Here is a 19,289-nt window from a genome sequence, read left to right as displayed (position 1 = left end):
TTCGTCGTTGCATTAGCAGATCAGCCCTTCGTTATTCCTTTGGTTGTAATTGAATTCTCATCTTGGGCTTAAGTTGATCCCTTTAAGCTATGGTCTTCGAGACATGCTTTTACATTATTTTCTGTTTATAATAATAATAATTATAATTTATTTATTTAACCTGGCAGAGCTAAGGCCAGTAGGCCTTCTCTTCCGCCCAGCCAGACTCTAATTCTAATTGAATACAATTGCTTACATAGTTATTACATTAATATCTAGACCATAAGACAACACGAAAGTAAATAATGAAAGTTGGATAAGTAATGTTAGTGTGGCAATAATAAACATGGGTAAGAAATAGTTATAATAATAATAATAATAATAATAATAATAATAATAATAACAATAGTAAAAATAATAGTAATAATAATAATAATGAGATAATTTAGATATTTATCTGTGATATATATAACCATTAAACATTGAGAAACTTGAAACAGCTATTATTATTAACAAGAATTGTTAGAAAAATATCTCGTTAGCCTATTCTTAAATTGGTTTGATGTCTGACAGTCCCTGACATTACTCGGTAGGGAATTCCAAAGCCGAGGAACAGCCACAGTGAAAGAAGATGAATATGAGGATGTTCGGTGGGAGGGAATGGATAATATTGAGGAGTGTTGTGATCGTGTGTCTAGGTTATGATGGGTGGATAAATTTTGAAAACGAGACGCAAGATAGACAGGAGTGGAGAAATGCAATATGTGAAAGAGAAGGGAAAGACAGTGGATTTTCCTACGATCTTCTAGACGGAGCCAGGACAACATTTCGAGGGATGGTGTTACGTGATCAGCCTGGCGAATATTGCAGACGAAACGGACGCACATATTATGAACACGTTGCAGTCTCTGCGCCGAAGTAACGCTTAGGTCAGTAAGCAGAATATCACAGTAAACGAAGTGGGGGTTTATGTTAGTAGGGTTATTATATTTATACTGTGCAGAGTATGGGATGAAGATAAATGCAAACAGTAACATGAGCTACTGCTAGGAAGTCAACTATGAAATCTGCATCGACATGGGGAACTATTAATAATGGTATTCCTCAAGGATCAATATTAGGTCCCCTACTTTTTCTAGTGTTTATAAATGATCTTGCCCCCATAATAAAAGATGTAGGTCATCCCATATTATTTGCGGATGACACAAGTATAGTAATTACAGCCAATAACTCCAACACATTCCAATCTTTAACAGAGGAAATTCTCTTCAAAATATGTGACTGGTTCTCAGTCAATAAATTAGTATTAAATTGTAACAAAACTAACATAATTCAATTTAAATCCTGTCCAAATTCAACGTCGCAAATTTCTAGCGCAATAATTAACAATAGATCCCTATTAGAAACAACAACAACCAAATTTCTTGGCTTAAAAATCGATATTGTGTTAAATTGGAAAAATCATATTAAAGAAATTACCCCCCAACTAAATTCAGCATGTTTTGCTATTAGATCTATGCAAAAGATAGTAAATATCAATACCTTAAAAACAATATACTTTGCATACTTCCACTCGGTAATGAGTTTTGGAATAATATTCTGGGGAAATTCCACAGATAGTAACAATATATTTCTATTACAAAAAAGAGTAATTAGAATAATAGTAGGTGCCAAATCTAGGGAATCGTGTAGGACTATTTTCAAAAAACTACAAATAATGCCCATGGCTTGTCAGTATATCTTTTCATTAATAATCTTCCTCGTATGTAATCGTGAAAACTTTGTAACTAATTCAACAGTTCATAGCATAAATACGTGTCAAAAATGACTTTCATACTCCATCGGCAAGTCTATCGTGCTATCAAAAAGGAGTGCATTATATGGCAGTAACAATTTTTAATGGCCTCCCTATCGATATAAAAAATGAAACTCAAAACATAAGATTATTTAGGGCTAAATTAAAGAAGTACCTAATTTCTCACGCCTTCTATTCTGTAGGTGAATTCATGACATTCAATAGAAATTGATACTAAAACTTTGTGTTGTACTAGTAGACTATATTGTAAACCTCTTCTGTATATATTTCATCTAGACTGTGACTATAAATTAAGACTTTATAATAGTATTAAGTTTTTTGACTTGTTCCATATTCTAGCTGTAAGCAATGTATGAATACCATGGAATGTTAATAAATACAATACAATACAATACAAAAGGAGGATAGCAATGGCCAGGGTAGCTTTTAGTAGAAAAAGGAGCATCTTCTGCGGACCTCTGGAAAAAGACCTAAGGAAGAGACTAATGAAATGTTTTGTGTGGAGTGTTGCATTGTGTGGGGCAGAAACATGGACATTACGACTAAGTGAAGAGAAATATTTAAAATGTGGATATGTAGAAGGATGGAACGTACGAAATGAACAGACAGAAAGAAATAAAGAAGTTTTGGAAAGAGTGTGTGAAGAAAGAATGATGCTGAAACTGATCAGGAAGACTTACTGAAGGATGCACTGGAAGGAGTTGTGAACGGGAGAAGAGTTTGGGGCAGAAGAAGATATCAGATGATAGACGACATTAAGATATATGGATCATATGAGGAGACAAAGAGGAAGGCAGAAAATAGGAAAGATTGGAGAATGCTGGGTTTGCAGTGAAAGACCTGCCCTTGGACAGAACACTAAATGAATGAGTGAAGTAAGTTATTTATTTCTGAATTACGAAAATAATGTTGTTGTTGTTATTTTCTAATGCCAGGCGTTTGACAATAAAGTCATTTGACCTCTTGCACTCCAATATTTTTCAAAGATATTATCATGACCAGCCACTGAAGCACAGGTTTTGAGGTGTTCCGAATCCATTTCTTGGTTTGAGTTGCACAATGGACAGTTAGGGGACTGATATATTCCAATTCTATGCAGGTGTTTGGCCAAACAATCATGGCCTGTTGCCAATCTAAATGCAGCTACAGACGATTTTCGTGCTAAATCGGGAATTAACTGTGGATTTTGATGCAGAGAGTTCCATTTTTTCCCTTGGGATTGTGTTATCAAATTTTGTTTGTTGAAGTCTAAGTATGTAGATTTAATAAATCTCTTCACAGAGTAATACGTAGATTTAGTAACAGGTCTGTAAGTAGCAGTGCTGCCCTTCTTTGCTAAAGCATGCACATTCTCGTTTCCCAGGATTCCACAATGGGATGGTATCCATTGGAATACAATTCTTTTATTGAGTGATATTAATTGAGAGAGCATTTTAGTTATTTCTGCTGTTTGAGATGAAGGTGTGTGTTTAGAGACTATTGATAGAAAGCTGCTTTGGAGTCTGACAATATAACTGCATTCCTAAATTTATTGATGTGAAATAGAAGATTCCTGAGACTTTCACTTATTGCAATGATTTCACCATCAAAACTTGTTGTTCCATATCCAAGAGATCTATAAAGTGAGAAGAGACAGCACGTAACACCTGCACCGGCACCTTGTTCTCTGGAGATCAAGGATCCGTCGGTGTATAAATGAAGCCAGTTTTGTGGAGGGAACCTAATATTAATTGTCTCTAAAGACAATTGTTTCAGTATTTCAGTGTTTACTTCTGATTTCAGTATTTCTTGTGTTAAATTTAGATTGTATTCTATATTTAATAAAGTTAAAGGGTTTGGTACGATATTCATTCTGCAACAGAACAATTTTCAGTACAGACAGACTTCTTTGGTATATTTATACTAATAGCTGGCATGGACAACAATCCTGAAAAGTGTGAACCATGTAGCAACTCTGTGATACAAAAGCTTTGTACTGCTGGATGTCCCCTCTTTATACGAGGGGGATCCAGGAAGTAACGACCGTTTTGTTGTAATAATTAAAAAAAATATATTCATTTGAAAAAACAAAGTCTGTTACATAACTGAAGCTTCCTTTACTTCTCTACATAATCACCACCTACATTTAAACATTTGTCGTATCTGTTCACTAGCTTTAGAATTCCCGTGTTATACTCCTCTGCCGCCAGTTCATTAAGCCAGGTGTTCACTGTCTTCTTCAACTCTTCATCACTTCCAAAACGCGTACCACCCAGAAAGTCTTTCAGCTTAGTGAAAAGGTGAAAATCGCTAGGAGCAAGGTCTGGACTATAGGGCGGATGATCAAAGATTTCCCAACCGAATTGATCCAGCAATTCTCGACTTGAAGCAGCAGTGTGCGGGCGGGCGTTGTCGTGAAGAAGAACAACTCCTCTCGAAAGCATTCCTTGCCTCTTGTTTTGGATGGCTCGCCATAGTTTTCGTAAAGTCTCACAATAACGATTTGCATTGATCGTAGTGCCTTTTGGCATGAAATCCAGCAAAAGAACACCTTTGCGATCCCAAAAGACAGTAGCCATGACTTTTTGTGTTGAGAGAGTCTGTTTGAATTTTCTCGGTTTCTTGGGTGATGAGGGATGATGCCACTGACGTGATTGGCGCTTGGTCTCTGGGGTGTTGTGAGACACCCAGGTCTCATCACCAGTCACAATTTGATCAAGAAAGGCGTCTCCATCTGTGTGATATCGCATCAAGAATATCAATGGTGAGGCCATTCTCTGAGTTTTGTGTTGGTCACTCAGTTGCCGTGGAACCCATCGTGCACAGATTTTGTGGTAGCCAAGATGTTGCGACACAATTTCATCAAGCAAAGAACGAGAAATGTCAGGAAAGGCAATATGCAATTCGTCGAGTGATGTGCGCCTGTCTTGCAAGATTCTGTCGTTCACTTTAGTCTTCAGGTCTTCTGTGATGAGTGATGGGCGTCCGGGTCGAGTTTCATCGTGGACATTTGTTCGCCCATTGTTGAACATTTCGCACCATTTTCTCACATTTCTTTCATTCATTACGGTATCACCATACACTTCTTTCAATTGCCGGTAAATTTCTGCAGGTTTCAAATGTCGGGCATTCAAAAATCGAATCACACTCCTCACCTCACAGTCGGCGGGATTATCAATCACGTCGTTCATTTTGAAGTAATACAAAATGCACAATGGCGACTTGTTGCAACCAGTACTCACAACATTATGAGGACACATGTTAAGGAAGCCATTTGACCTTCAAACAAGGAAGGGGAGTCAGCTGCGCGGTGGGTATGCGCGAACGGTCGTTATTTCCTGGATCCCCCTCGTATACAGCGCGTTCATGTGAGCATTTCACTGCTTAGACTTACCTTTTGTTAACTGAATTTGAAAACTCTGACCTCAAAGAAAGGAGCAAAGATGTGTTACACTGGGGGTTTTTCTTCAATGTTATAATGATATTGAAGAGTCTGATGTTGAACTCGCTTCTAATTAGTGTTTTCTTGGCGCAGGTTTCCAGATCTTAGGTCAAAGATTGGACAGCTAATGGAAGACTACATCCAGGCTCTGCGAAGCAAGGACGAGACACCAGGGTCTCTGCTGGCAATGACCCGGGATGCTGAGGCCGCCATCTTGGACAAGTACCGAGCTGATGTCGCAGCAAAGCAGGAAGGTATTGTTGTTAAGCACGCCATTGTTAGTAGAGTACGGTATATGAGGAAAAAGTCAATCAAAAAAAAAAAAAAAGAAAAATGTCAGCTGTGTTCAGTCAAATTTCCGAATATCATCATATCCTCATTAAGGAAGTGATAAAAAAAAGTGATAGGGGATTATGAAATCCCTTGTATTGTGTGAAACATCTTTATTGTTGTTGTTTAGTCAACTGTCCGAAAACAGGTCTGAACCACTTATGAGGCAACTAGGCCAGGAGATAATGGGGTAGTTCGTAATTTTTAGGTTAGGTAATGATGGATTTAAGGATTAAATAAATATTAGACGTAGTGCAGAGGGCGGCCACTAGAGGGAACCCAAGAGTTGGAACTTAAAACTGAGACAATTCTGTCCGACGCCGGGGTAGTATCCAGTGTGGCTTACTGGATAAAGCATCAGCACGTAGAGCTGATAACCCGGGTTCAAATCCCGGCACCGGAGAGAATTTTTCTACGTTCCATTACTCTTTCATCGTATGATGATGCAGAATATCTGCATGGAAATATCATATGCACTTCGGTGCATTAAATAATATATATGATGTGCGTAAATCACTTCGTGATTTAAGACGGCGCTTATTCCGTCGGATCCCTGCCAACTAGTCACTCATTACGAGTGCACCTCAGCACATGTGTGGACTTCAGTCCTTCGTTCATAGACATTATGACGTAGTGCAGAGGGCGGCCACTAGAGGGAACCCAAGAGTTGGAACTTAAAACTGAGACGATTCTGTCCGGCGTCGGGGTGGTATCCGGTGTCGCTTAGTGGATAAAGCATCATCATGTAGAGCTGAAAACCCGGGTTCAAATCCCGGCGCCGGAAAGAATTTTTCTCCGTTCCATTACTCTTTCATCGTATGATGATGCAGAATATCTGCATGGAAACATCATATGTACTTCGGTGCATTAAATAATATATATGATATGCGTAAATCACTTCGTGATTTAAGACGGCGCTTATTCCATCGGATCCCGGCCAACTAGTCACTCATAACGAGTGCACCTCAGCACATGTGTGGACTTCAGTCCTTCGTTCATTGACATCTATGACGTAGTGCAGAGGGCGGCCACTAGAGGGAACTCAAGAGTTGGAACTTAAAACTGAGACGATTCTGTCCGACGCCGGGGTGGTATCCGGTGTGGCTTAGTGGATAAAGCATCAGCATGTAGAGCTGAAAACCCGGGTTCAAATCCCGGCGCTGGAGAGAATTTTTCTCCGTTCCATTACTCTTTCATCGTAAAATATTAGTAGGCCTACTACAGGCAGAATGAATGGATGAATATTTGAGCCATTCAGAGCAGAAGTGGTGTAAGTCAAAACTGGGTAATGAGGGTTAAAGTAAACATTCTGTAAAATACAGCGCAAAGTAGCGATTAATATATTCAATTTCTTTAAACTATTAGAAGTCGGTGGATAGCACGAAGGACATATTAACTGCTGCTTTGCGCTGTATTTTACAGAATTTTTACTTTAAATCTCATTACCCAGTTTTGACTTACACCACTTTTGCTCTGAACGGCTCATTTATTAACTAAAAATGGGTTTAACCCAGAAAAAAATAACGATATATGGTATATAAGGACAAGACATACTGTCAATTTCTATGGGAGGGTATCTATACATTTTAAAACTAAGATCACTAACTTTGGCCCAGTATTTTGCAAGTTGAGTATGATATTCCAGATATATTCTCCACTTACTAATGATGCTTAATCCATTGTGGTCATGAAGCACGCAATAACTTTTTTTATTCTCATTTGAATTACAATACCGTAAGTAACTGATGCCTTTCTAAGAATTTGCTCTTAAATTTTTTTAAGTCTGTTGGACAAAATTTGTATGTGTGAAAAGACCTGTAGCTACCAGCGTAGCTAAGTTGGGTGAGGCATTTGTCTGCTGATCTGGAGTTACACTGAGGTGTGAGTTCGATTCCTGCTTGGGCTGAATACCTGGTTGGGTTTTTTCCGAGGTTTTCCCCAACTGTAAGGTGACTGTCAGGTAATCTATGGCGAATCCTCGGCCTCATCTCGTTATCACTAATTCCAACGTCACTAATTAGCTGAGTAGTTGATACAGCATCGCTAAATAAACAACTAAAAAAACCTTGGAGATTACGGTGCTGTCATCTGTACTGTAACAGGACCAGTACCCAAACTGATATAGTTGTGACTTGAAATTTTAAATTTGAGCAATGTAAGTATGAAGAAATCATCACATGTTTGTTCTTGAAATTTGAATGCCTGACTATTGTAGCCGATTAATTTATGGAATTTCCACAGGCTTCCAAATTATTCCTACAATCCAGTTACCTGATTTCGACTTTTCCTTTGGAAACGAGAAGGTCGATAATATTGCAAAACAGGCAACATATTTGCAACCAAGACCTCTTCAAGTGATATCTCTATCCAGTGCTTTTGCTTCAGTAAAGTCTCATTTTACAAACCTATGGATCAACAATTGGCTCTCTTCTGACAAAGGAAAAATTTTACAGTCTGTACAAAAGAAACCAAATGACCTGGAAATGTACAAAAACTTGCCCAGACATGTTCAGACATTTTTAACAAGAGCCAGAACAGGTCACATTGTCACTCAATTGTACCTACACTGATTTCACATTTCTGATAATCCTACTTGTCTGGTGTAATAATCTTGATGAAGATCTGGAACATATTCTTCTATACTGTCCATCCATAAACCACAAAAGAAGTAAATTAAAATCATCAGTACCAGTTGCAGAAGACACAGCCCTGCAGTATATATTGACTACACCCCAACTCTGGCTACTAGCAACAGGCATCTATAATGAACACTGATCAAAATACCCCTCATTTCTCGTGAAAAACAACAACTGAATAGACTACAGTGGACTTTATGTTGTCAGCATATGGCTGGATACATTAAGAAGATTGATTGTACTTTAGTACAGGTATACAACCGTTGAATGGGGCATAACCTCTGAGTGCTTTAAAAAAAAACTATATGTTGTGTGAAAGGAAAAAGGAAAAGACTGAATGACAAAAAAAAAACAAAAAACAAAAGTAGGCAATATAAAACTCATCATAATGCTTAATGTTTAATGATTCTCATATAGGCTATACAGCTATATTCTCAAAATGTTCATCATATATACAGTGTGGGAGAGATATACGTGCAAATATTTTTAGAGGTAATTTTTCTCTTAATCAAAATTTTAGACAATTTAATATTGAAGGTAACAATTAATAAAAAAAAAAAATTCTTGAAGGAATACCGTCGACCGGGTATACTTTACACAACTTTACACATTTCTAGAAAAATGTTTAGAAGCCAGCACATTACAGACAATGTGTAGCAACTCCATGGAACTGATTCTATGTGACAACAGCACATATGTGTGGAAGACTGAAGTGTGTGCCATTATTAAAGCTGTTATACACCATTTTTCTAGAAATGTGTAAAGTATACCCGGTCGACGGTAGGTAAAAGATCCTAGACTATGTTGTTGATGTAGGTCTTTAAAACATTCCAATAAAACAGTAATGCAGATATTTAATTAATTGTATATTTTATTATGTAAACGCTTTATTGTTGTAAAACATTATGTAACTTTGATATTATTTTTACAGGTAATTATTAGCTATTTTAATATTCTGAACAGTGTTTTATAAAGTGTAATGTATGAATATTAAGTATGAACAGTTTTGTTCATTTAGCTTCTATTGGGTGTTCAGTTCAAAATGTGTCATGGCTCGCTATATGCCGTCATGTGGCTAGCCGATGAGCCTAGAGAATTCAATCTTCCTACACTTCCGCAGAGGTGTATAACCTATGAGGCAGAGAAGTTGCCTAGCAAGTACGGCGTTCATTCTGAAGAGTACGTACCGATACGTACGGTAACGCCGGTAGTGGCAGGAATGTGAACTGTTTGGAAATACGTACTGTCGGGATATGGGGAGAGGGTTAAGACGATTACTTACGTATTTGTTGACATTAACTTCGACGGTCAACATGGACACGGAGCATTTGATTTGTGTTGTGGAATGTTACCGTACGCAACCGATGATAACAAATAGCCTGCGTACGACTTGCCGGCGCAAAACACAGTTCTAAAGAGGTTATGGTAGCACACAGACCGTACAGACCGCCATCTGTTGCTACGACGGTCAAGTTATACCGTACACGTTCTCAAGTTCAGATTGAAGAACGCCTTAAATAATAGGCAACCGGTCCACACCTGTGGAGTAACGGTCAGCGCGTCTGGCCGCGAAACCAGGTGGCCCGGGTTCGAATCGCGGTCGGGGCAAGTTACCTGGTTGAGGTTTTTTCCGGGGTTTTCCCTCAACCCAATACGAGCAAATGCTGGGTAACTTTCGGTGCTGGACCCCGGACTCATTTCACCGGCATTATCACCTTCATTTCATTCAGACGCTAAATAACCTAAGATGTTGATACAGCGTCGTAAAATAACCCAATAAAATAAAAAATAATAGGCAACTTCTCTAACATATAAGCTGAAACTCGCTTCAAATCGGTGATCCAACAACAGTGACGTCATGACACACTTTGAAATGAACACGCAGTATAGTAGATGAATTTCACTAAATTTTTGCAGGCCAGTGGTGTACCTCCCCCCTTAAACCTTGAATATCTCCGAAACTATTTCATGTAGATTAGTGATGTCTGGTTCGAAACACAGTAAATGAATAGAGTCAAGTTTGTGACTGAACTTTTTGTGTGCAGAGAAAGAGCGGCAGCGCGAACTGGAGAAGCAGCGCAAGGAGCAGCGCAAGAAGGAGCGAGTGGAGCTGCGCGAGGAGAAGCATCGCGTGGAGGCCAAGCTGGGCGCGCGCGACAAATTCGACCCCGAGACCATGGAGGACGAGCACGTGGACGATGCAGCCAACACAGTGTCGGCGTCATCACTTGCCCCCGATGCAGCCCTGCCCCACAGGGAGGAGGTCGCCCACGTGGCCCACGCCCAGGCCCATGACGTGAGCCACGGCGAGCCTGTGAGTGCTTAGTTTTACCAGCCTAGCCAGCAGGTCTTCCTCCAGAGGGACGGGAGTCATGGGATGTGAAAGAAATGTTGGCCACTCTTGTGTAACTCAGAAAGACTTCAATAATAATAATAATAATAACAATAAAAGTTACACAACACAGAACTGCACGCATTGTATTCTTCACCTGATATCATTAGGAACATTAAATCCAGACGTTTGAGATGGGCAGGGTATGTAGCACGTATGGATGAATCCAGAAATGCATATAGAGTGTTAGTTGGGAGAACAGAGGGCAAAAGACCTTTGGGGAGACCGAGACGTAGATGGGAGGATAATATTAATATGAATTTGAGTGCAGCAATGAACCTCCGGGTTCTCTAAAAGTAATTTGTAATTAAGTGGATAATGATGATGATGATGATTATTATTATTATTATTACTGGTATTATTATTATTGTTATTATTATCATCATCATCATTATCATCATCATCATCATCACTGTTGTCTTACAGCAGAGGTCAGTTTCTATCTGATGCGTTTCCAATTCACTGTGGGCTAAAGCAAGGAGATGCACTATCACCTTTACTTTTTAACTTTATTCTAGAGTATGCCATTAGGAAAGTCCAGGATAACAGACAGGGTTTGGAATTGAACGGGTTACATCAGCTGCTTTTCCATGCGGTTGACGTGAATATGTTAGGAGAAAATCCAGAAACTGTTAGGGAAAACACGGGGATTTTACTGGAAGCAAGTAAAGAGATAGAAATCCCGAAAAGACAAAGTATATGATTATGTCTCGTGACGAGAATATTGTATGAAATGGTAATATAAAAGTTGAAAAATTTATCCTTTGAAGAGATGGAAAAATTCAAATGTCTTGGAGCAACAGTAACAAATATAAATGATACTCGGGAGGAAATTAAACGCAGAATAAATATGGGAAATGCCTGTTATTATTCGGTCGAGAAGCTTTTGTCATCCAGTCTGTGTCAAAAAATCTGAAAGTTAGAATTTATAAAACAGTTATATTACCGGTTGTTCTGTACAGTTGTGAAACTTGGACTCTCACTTTGAGAGAGGAACATAGGTTAAGGGTGTTTGAGAATAAGGTGCTTAGGAAAATATTTGGGGCTAAGAGGGATGAAGTTACAGGAGAATGGAGAAAGTTACACAACACAGAACTGCACGCATTGTATTCTTCACCTGACATAATTAGGAACATTAAATCCAGACGTTTGAGATGGGCAGGGCATGTAGCACGTATGGGCTAATCCAGAAATGCATATGGAGTGTTAGTTGGGGGGCCGGATGGAATAAGACTTTTGGGGAAGCCGAGACATAGATGGGAGTAGAATATTAAAATGGATTTGAGGGAGGTGGGATGTGATGATAGAGACTGGATTAATCTTGCACAGGATAGGGACCGATGGCGGGCTTATGTCAGGGCAGCAATGAACCTTCGGGTTCTGTAAAAGCCATGAGTAAGTATTACCGGTATTATTATTATTATTATTATTATTATTATTATTATCATCATCACCACCACAACCACTATCACTAGTACTGCTACGAATTTAATGGTTGTGAATGTACAAACTAAAATATATTTGGAAAGAATGGTTATAAAAAATTTTAATACAGTTTTTTTATAAGCCAGTACTTTGGGCTCACTACATAAGATGTCCGCATTTCTACATCACCTTGTCTGTTTTTTAACATATCTATAATTTCATTTTCTCAAGCCTACAGCGTGTCTTGTAGAAAGCTGTGTTTTCTTTCACTTCTGGAAGTTACCCCACGTATTGCGAGATTCTGTGCCTAAATTGTTGTTGTTGCTTGTGCAGACGTACTCGGTACGCAGAGAGGTATACCACCGGGAGAGCAAGAGCATTTACTTCACCCTGGCATTTGCCGGCATCGCCCTGATGGCTGCGGTGATCGTTGGCATTGCGGTGCTCAGGAGGAGGAGTGCCCGTTTACCTCAGAATCAGGTAACAAGCCTGTTGTTACTGCATGAGACATGAAACAATTCGGTAAGAACTGAATACTTACCAACAGAATCACTAATAGTTGAACTACTACCACATGAATTTGAACAGGGAAGTAATTATTGTGTGCAATATTGAGGAAAAATGTATTCTTTGGATTAGCATTGATAACACATTTCTGTTTGCATTAGTCAGCAAAAATTGATAATTGTTTGGATTAGCCAGATTTAAGGGATTGTTGTTTGCATTACTCAGAAAAATATGAATAGGTGACAAGGAGAACAAAGGAAAACATGGATAGAGGGAAGACAATGACTCTAAGTAGCCCAGTAATTGAGACAGCATCTTTAAATAACCAAGTAAAAACAGACAACGAGAAGAAGGGGAATGCAAGAAGAAAGGGAAGACAAGGAGAACAAGGGGAATGCAAGGGAAAAGAGAAGGCAAGGAAATAAAGGGGACAACACGGAGAACAAAGGGAACATATTGTGAAAGAGAAGACAACTAGAAGAAGGGGAACACAAAGAGAACAATTGGGATTGTATTTTTATGTGATAGTCAGTTCCTGTGTTTCTCCCCCCCCTCTTTCTAGTGAGGAGAATGACGTAGTTCTACGTCAAAATACAATTTGTAGGAAAAGCCTTCAAAGAAGCATGTCACTGGCCTATTTAAGGGGAGGGGATGGTATTTTTTGGGGAAAATGAGTAAATTAAAAAAAAAATCTTTAAAATACTCTGTGATATGTGTAGAATGCATAGCATAACATTTTGTGGGTATTTGTGCCCTTATCGGATGTTGAGACGTCATTTTTAAGCTTCCTGCGTTATGGATTTTTAAATCACTTGCCCACTTTTATTGTTGTTTCCGGTAAATTAAATTTTCAAAAATAATATTTTTTCTTTAAAATCTTTAAAATACTCTCTGATATGTGTAGAATGCATTGCATAACATTTTGTGGGTATTTGTGCCCTTATCGGAACTTGAGTCGCCATTTTTAAACTTCCTCCGTTATGGATTTTTAAATCACTCGCCCACTTTTATTGTTGTTTCCGGTAAATTAAATTAAAAAAAAAAATAAAAAATTTCTTTAAAATACCTTTTGATATGTGTAGAATGCATTGCATAACATTTTGTGGGTATTTGTGCCCTTATCGGATGTTGAGACGTCATTTTTAAACTTCCTGCACTATGGATTTTTAAATCACACGCCCGCTTTTATTGGTTTCCAGTAACTTCACTTTTTTTTTGCTACATTGCCAGACAAAAATGGATATAATTTCTAAACTATTGAAGATACATGCATGAAATTTAGAACACACATTCTTTAGAATATTAGAAAACTTTTCTCTGTAACAGAATTTTGTTAATTGATTTCATTTTAAAAATACGTCCATTTGTTTGCGAGAAAGGAAATCAGAAAATTGTTATTAAATTTTAATTGTTTATTTTACAAATGTAGGGATAAATATCAAAATTCTGTTACAGACTGTTTGTAAAACATGCTTTTGCAAATACATTGCAAAAAACTGTTTGAATCTATGAATAATTTCAAGGGAAAAATTGTTCCTGGGCCGGGTATCGATCTCAGGACCTCTGGTTGAACATACCAGCGCTCTTACCAACTGAGCTACCCGGGAACTCCACCCGACACCGTCTCAAATTTTCCTTTTTCCCTTGAAATTATTCAAATCTGCTTTACAGGGAGCTTTATCTGAAACACTAGATTTGCATAATATATACGTCACTGTGTACGTTAACAGAAAACCACAATTCCAAGTCACACAGAGATTGTGTGCACTCGATGTGGGTCTCTGGCGTTTCGTCAGCCCACGCGAGTTGTGTGGATATAAAGGGAAAAGTTGAGATGGTGTCGGGTGGAGTTCCCGGGTGGCTCAGTTGGTAAGAGCGCTGGTACGTTCAACCAGAGGTCCCGGGATTGATCACCGGCCCCGGAACAATTTTTCCTTTGAAATTATTCAAATCTGCTTTACAGGGAGCTTTACCTGAAAGACTAGATTTGCATGTTTGAATCTAGCTTTAAAAACGGTTTAGATATATCGTTTTTAGTAGAATTCTGCATTGGGTATATTTTTTTCAAATTTGGGCCCCCAAATAATTTTTTTTTTTTTTTTTTTTTTCAAAATATTTTTATTTGGTTGAGTTGACACAGCTATCAGCTCTCACATACAAAAAATTAATATTTTACACCAAATAGGAAAAAGTTTTAAAAATACCGTCCTCTCTCCTTAAGTGAAGAAAAGAGATGCTCATAGCCGTGCATGCATGTGATACTAGTTTGAACGCCGTGTTCTGTTGCAGGGTTTCGTCGAGGTGGACCAGGCAGCCACCCCCGAGGAGCGGCATGTGGCCAACATGCAGATCAATGGCTACGAAAATCCCACCTACAAATACTTTGAGGTGAAGGAGTAATCTGCCACGTACATTCCTTCCACGTTTTAGCAGCTAGCCACGCCATCTAGGAGTTGAGAGTAAGGTTAAGATCGGTCATACATAAAACTCATAAAAAAATATGGTAGTGACTGTCGTTTTTATCGTCATTTGTTTTGTATCCGAATGTTTAAAACTCCGTCTGTCAGTTGGTGGCTCCCTCTTTAGTTCTATACGAGTACATTGTGTGCTTAACATTATCATATACGGCTACTGTTTGAGTTGGTGCTGCTCTAGGTTGCTGCACAGCCGTCTGTATTGTACAGTGTATAAACAATGAGGATGCTTTCGTCAGGTAGGTATCAGACGACGACGAAGAAGAGCAAAAGGTCCTTTAGCTTCGTAAACTATCACTATCTATACCATTCCAGACTTTTATTAATAATTTCCACGTTCTCGATTGCTTTTTCGTAATTTTACACTGCATTCTTAATAATGGAAAATAAATGTATGTAAGATAATATTGGAAAGGGCTTATTTTGGAGACGAATTTTGATAGGCATCGTGGAATGAAGCTCCCTCCAGCCATAGTATTTTAATTTTTCTAATTGTATTACTGTTAGTATATAAATAGTGTGGTGTATGGTCGGGTGGAAGTTGTATATCTTGAAAATGGCTTTTTTGTACAAAACTTGGGTTACTTCTAGCAGCTTTGTTGAGCACAAGTATTCAATTGAATGTTCCGACAACACTCGTAGTACATATTTTGATGGTAGCTAAAAAAACAAGACATAGACAATGGATATGATGTGTCCTTTTTATTTGTTCCTTAACGTTACAGAGAAGACGTGTAAACATGTTTCGTGTACCACTCAAAAACAAGTTTGTAAACTGGGGGTCAGTGTACCATATCGCAAATTTTTTTAAATACAGAAAAGGGAAAAAAAAGTGTTGCTCTATTTCCTGTTGTAAAAAATGATACTCAAACTATCAACTCTTTACAATATTGTAACCCTATAAGAGTCTGCATGTTTTATTTTAAAATTTAATAATAATTCATGGTGTGTGAAAAATAAAAAAAAGTAGAAGTCTATATAAAAAGGGCATTTTTTCTAGAAGTGAAGCTTGCTGTATGTCATGCAGATTTTGCACTGGATATTGTGTACAGGCAGAAACCTATATCAAACAGAAGTGTCTTGTAGTCTGTGTTTCATGTAGTCCAGTCTTTTGATGGCTTTGTAAAGCTGAAACCAGAATAAATAAATATATATATGTAAACAGTGGGTAGCGAACCAACAAGGATTTGCACGTACATTGGTCCAGACAAAGAACGAACAAGACAGTGTGCTTTCATTTGTTTTATTTACGTGCAAGCAAGAAAGAAGAACTGTAACAATGCTGAAAGACTACAGACAGTTTCACCAACCAAGATACTCTTAAAGATATCGAATGTTCAACAATGCCCAAAGAGTTTGATTTCATTTCATCAGTGTTGGTAATCACTGACATTCATCAAATTGAAAATAAGATTTCAGACCGATCGTGTTTTGCTACCATGCAACTTCGATACTTTTTCAATCAATCTCTTTATTAAAATATGGATATACTAATCCAATGAAATTTATCATTAATATTTTCCCATTGTCAGGCTTGAAAGTACAGCTTTTCTATTGTTTTCAGAATGCTCTTAATATTAGTATTCGGAGTTGCATTCCTACTAATAACAATGAACATATTTTCAAAAAAAATGTATTTGATACGTAAACTATCCTTAACATGATGGAACAGTTAGAACATTTCTGTATTATAGTCTTTGCTTCTATGGAGAATGCATGGCCTTCTCCAACATGTAAACAAGAAAATCGTCAAACTGATAGATCGTCATTTTTTTTTTATAGATTGTGAACAATATAGTTTTGATTTCATGGCCTTCTCTAATGCTGTGCATATGAATAAAGAAATCGTCAAACTTGATAGATTGTCATTTTTTTATAGATTGTGAACAATATAGTTTTGATTTCATGGCCTTCTCTAATGCTGTGCATATGAATAAAGAAATCGTCAAACTTGATAGATCGTCATTTTTTTATAGATTGTGAACAATATAGTTTTGATTTCATGGCCTTCTCTAATGCTGTGCATATGAATAAAGAAATCGTCAAACTTGATAGATCGTCATTTTTTTGTGAATTGTTGACAAAACAGTTTCGATTTTAATATTACGTTAGAAAGTTAATAATTGTTAAGTTTTTGTTTGTGGAGCAACATTTGATAAATGTTGGTGAAACCAGCTGTCTCTCTTTCTTTAATTTTATTTAAGGTAGAATTTATTTTCTAGTGGGGTCCAATGAAAACCTGATTACTTTCCCTCTTTATTGTGCCATATCTCGTGTGTTTTAGTACATTCTACAGATCTATTTAATATTTAATCTCAGACTTTGAACAGTTATCTGTGCTTGGTGTATGTGCACGAAGTGTTGGTGTACGTGTGAATGCAGCTTGTGTGTATATCGTTTAGCAGAGTTCGCTAGCCACTGAGCATGATATTCCCATGACATTTCTTGTACTCACTCCTCAACGTTTGATTTCCAAAGAAATAACAATAAAAAAGACGCGAGGCAGAGATGGACAGGCCCGCTAGGTTGACCTGATTCACTTCCCACGTTTTCTCGCATTGCTGTTTAAACCTTCAGTTATTAGTATCATATTTATAAACATGTAAATTTACCACGCAAAGGAGAAAATGTAGTGGATTGTAACAATAAGATATCTTTAAAACATTTCTTATCGTCCAAATACTTGCATATGGTCTCAATTTGAAATATAATTAATTCTGAGATATTTCTTCAACTTGTAAGGACTGTTTATGACTGATAGCAGGACTTTCAAAAGTTTACAGGCCTGTTTAAAAATAATCCACAAACTAAATTCCGTCTCACTTCCTGAAACCCGGAATGTTTCTCTGAGTGATTTCTTTAAAATGAGTTTTTAACAATAATCACTCGCTGAGATGTCAGTAAGTCGCTTTCCTGCGGCCTGTATCCTGCCTGCCGGTCTCAGCATAATTTCTACCCCTCTCCGATAGATTACGTCACTCCCTCACCAGACAGAGAAGCCATCTTGAGTCAAGCGCATAAAAGTTAATCTAATTTTTTTTCTCATAAGATTCTATGCAGTATGTAAGCAGTTTTTACAATGGCCACAGAATAACACGGGGAGAGGAGGAAGCAGAAGAAGAAGAAAAAGAAGAAGAAATGGCTCAGAGGCTTCTCTGTCTCGAGGTGGTGATCCAGCTCTGTCTGCACTGGTGACACTTATTGGTGATTGTAGTGCGTACAAATATATGTCTGCATTGTGTTCCGTGGCCATTGTAATTTTAATTAACAATAAATACTTAATTTAACGTACTTTTCATTTTGTATCTCTTTTCATACGTACAGGGAGTTCCTATACAGGCTGCTTCCAGTGCAGAACACCTGTCATGAGGAAGCTAAGCGGTAAGGCAGGGATGTATAAGAAATAACATCGAACGACCTTAGATTCTTTTGCGTGCTATCTGGTTGGAGTATACAGGGTGATTCTGAGGAGTTGCAACCACTTACGGAGTTTATTTCTGAAGACATTCTGAGCAAAGCTGTCATATAAACACTTGTCCTATTCTCAATATTTTCAGAGTTATACTAATTTGAAGTTATTAAAAAATAAATACCTTTTTTCTTTAGTTTTAAGGGAAAAGAATATTATAAATAGAGAATGAAGTATTCAGAAGTATGCTTTCTTTAATTGGCTAGTGTTCTGAACAAAACATGTGTTGTTAATTTCTTAGTTGCTTTGTAGGGAATTTTTTTTTTTTCAATTTTTAACTAAAAATTACATTATTCTTAGACACTTATCACAACAGTTGTTACAAATCACACTACTTCTAGCAACTTGATTCTTTACAGTTCAATTTCTTCTTTTTCTTCTTCTTCTTCCCTTCAAGTATTAGGCCAAATGGCCTGTTACGATCTCACAGTTGAATTTTCAATCCAGCGCTTCTTTGGACGACCGAGAGATCTCTTCCCCTTTGGACGATAGTGGAGCATGACTTTTGGGATTCTATCTCTACGCATGTGATGCAGATGATTTATCCAGTTGTTCTGGTAATGTTTTACGTGATTAATTACAGGTTCTAGTTGTAATTCTTCCATTACATCTTCATTGTGTTTGTGATCTCATTTCGTATATCCCGCTGTATATCTCATAAATTTCATTTCATTAGCTGTTATTCTGCTTTCGTGTTCGTTTTCTTCATCCTCTCCTTCTACAGGAGCATATACTCCAATCACTGTCATATAATCTACAGATAATTTCAACCTAATTTGGATTATTCTTTCATTCCAAAAGCAGTAGTTATTTATTGTGGACTTCAATTGTTTCTTTATC

At 37.6% G+C, this 19,289-nt stretch overlaps 1 protein-coding gene across 1 annotated transcript in view; it reads left to right on the top strand.

Moving 5' to 3' along the window:
- Positions 1 to 18,271, top strand: part of Appl (amyloid-beta-like protein) — a 592,304-nt gene extending 574,033 nt beyond the window's left edge. The window contains exons 8-11 of the mRNA XM_069825724.1: positions 5,310 to 5,470; positions 10,228 to 10,496; positions 12,333 to 12,479; positions 14,796 to 18,271. Of these exons, the coding sequence (XP_069681825.1) occupies positions 5,310 to 5,470; positions 10,228 to 10,496; positions 12,333 to 12,479; positions 14,796 to 14,906 (688 nt within the window). The 3' untranslated portion in view covers positions 14,907 to 18,271. The remainder of the gene's footprint in view (positions 1 to 5,309; positions 5,471 to 10,227; positions 10,497 to 12,332; positions 12,480 to 14,795) is intronic.
- The last annotated feature ends 1,018 nt before the right edge of the window (positions 18,272 to 19,289 follow it).

This window comes from Periplaneta americana, chromosome 1, assembly GCF_040183065.1.
Source record: "Periplaneta americana isolate PAMFEO1 chromosome 1, P.americana_PAMFEO1_priV1, whole genome shotgun sequence".
Classification (NCBI taxonomy): Eukaryota; Metazoa; Arthropoda; class Insecta; order Blattodea; family Blattidae; genus Periplaneta; species Periplaneta americana.
Note: the sequence above shows the minus strand (reverse complement) of the source record. Positions and strands in the feature narration are given on the sequence as shown.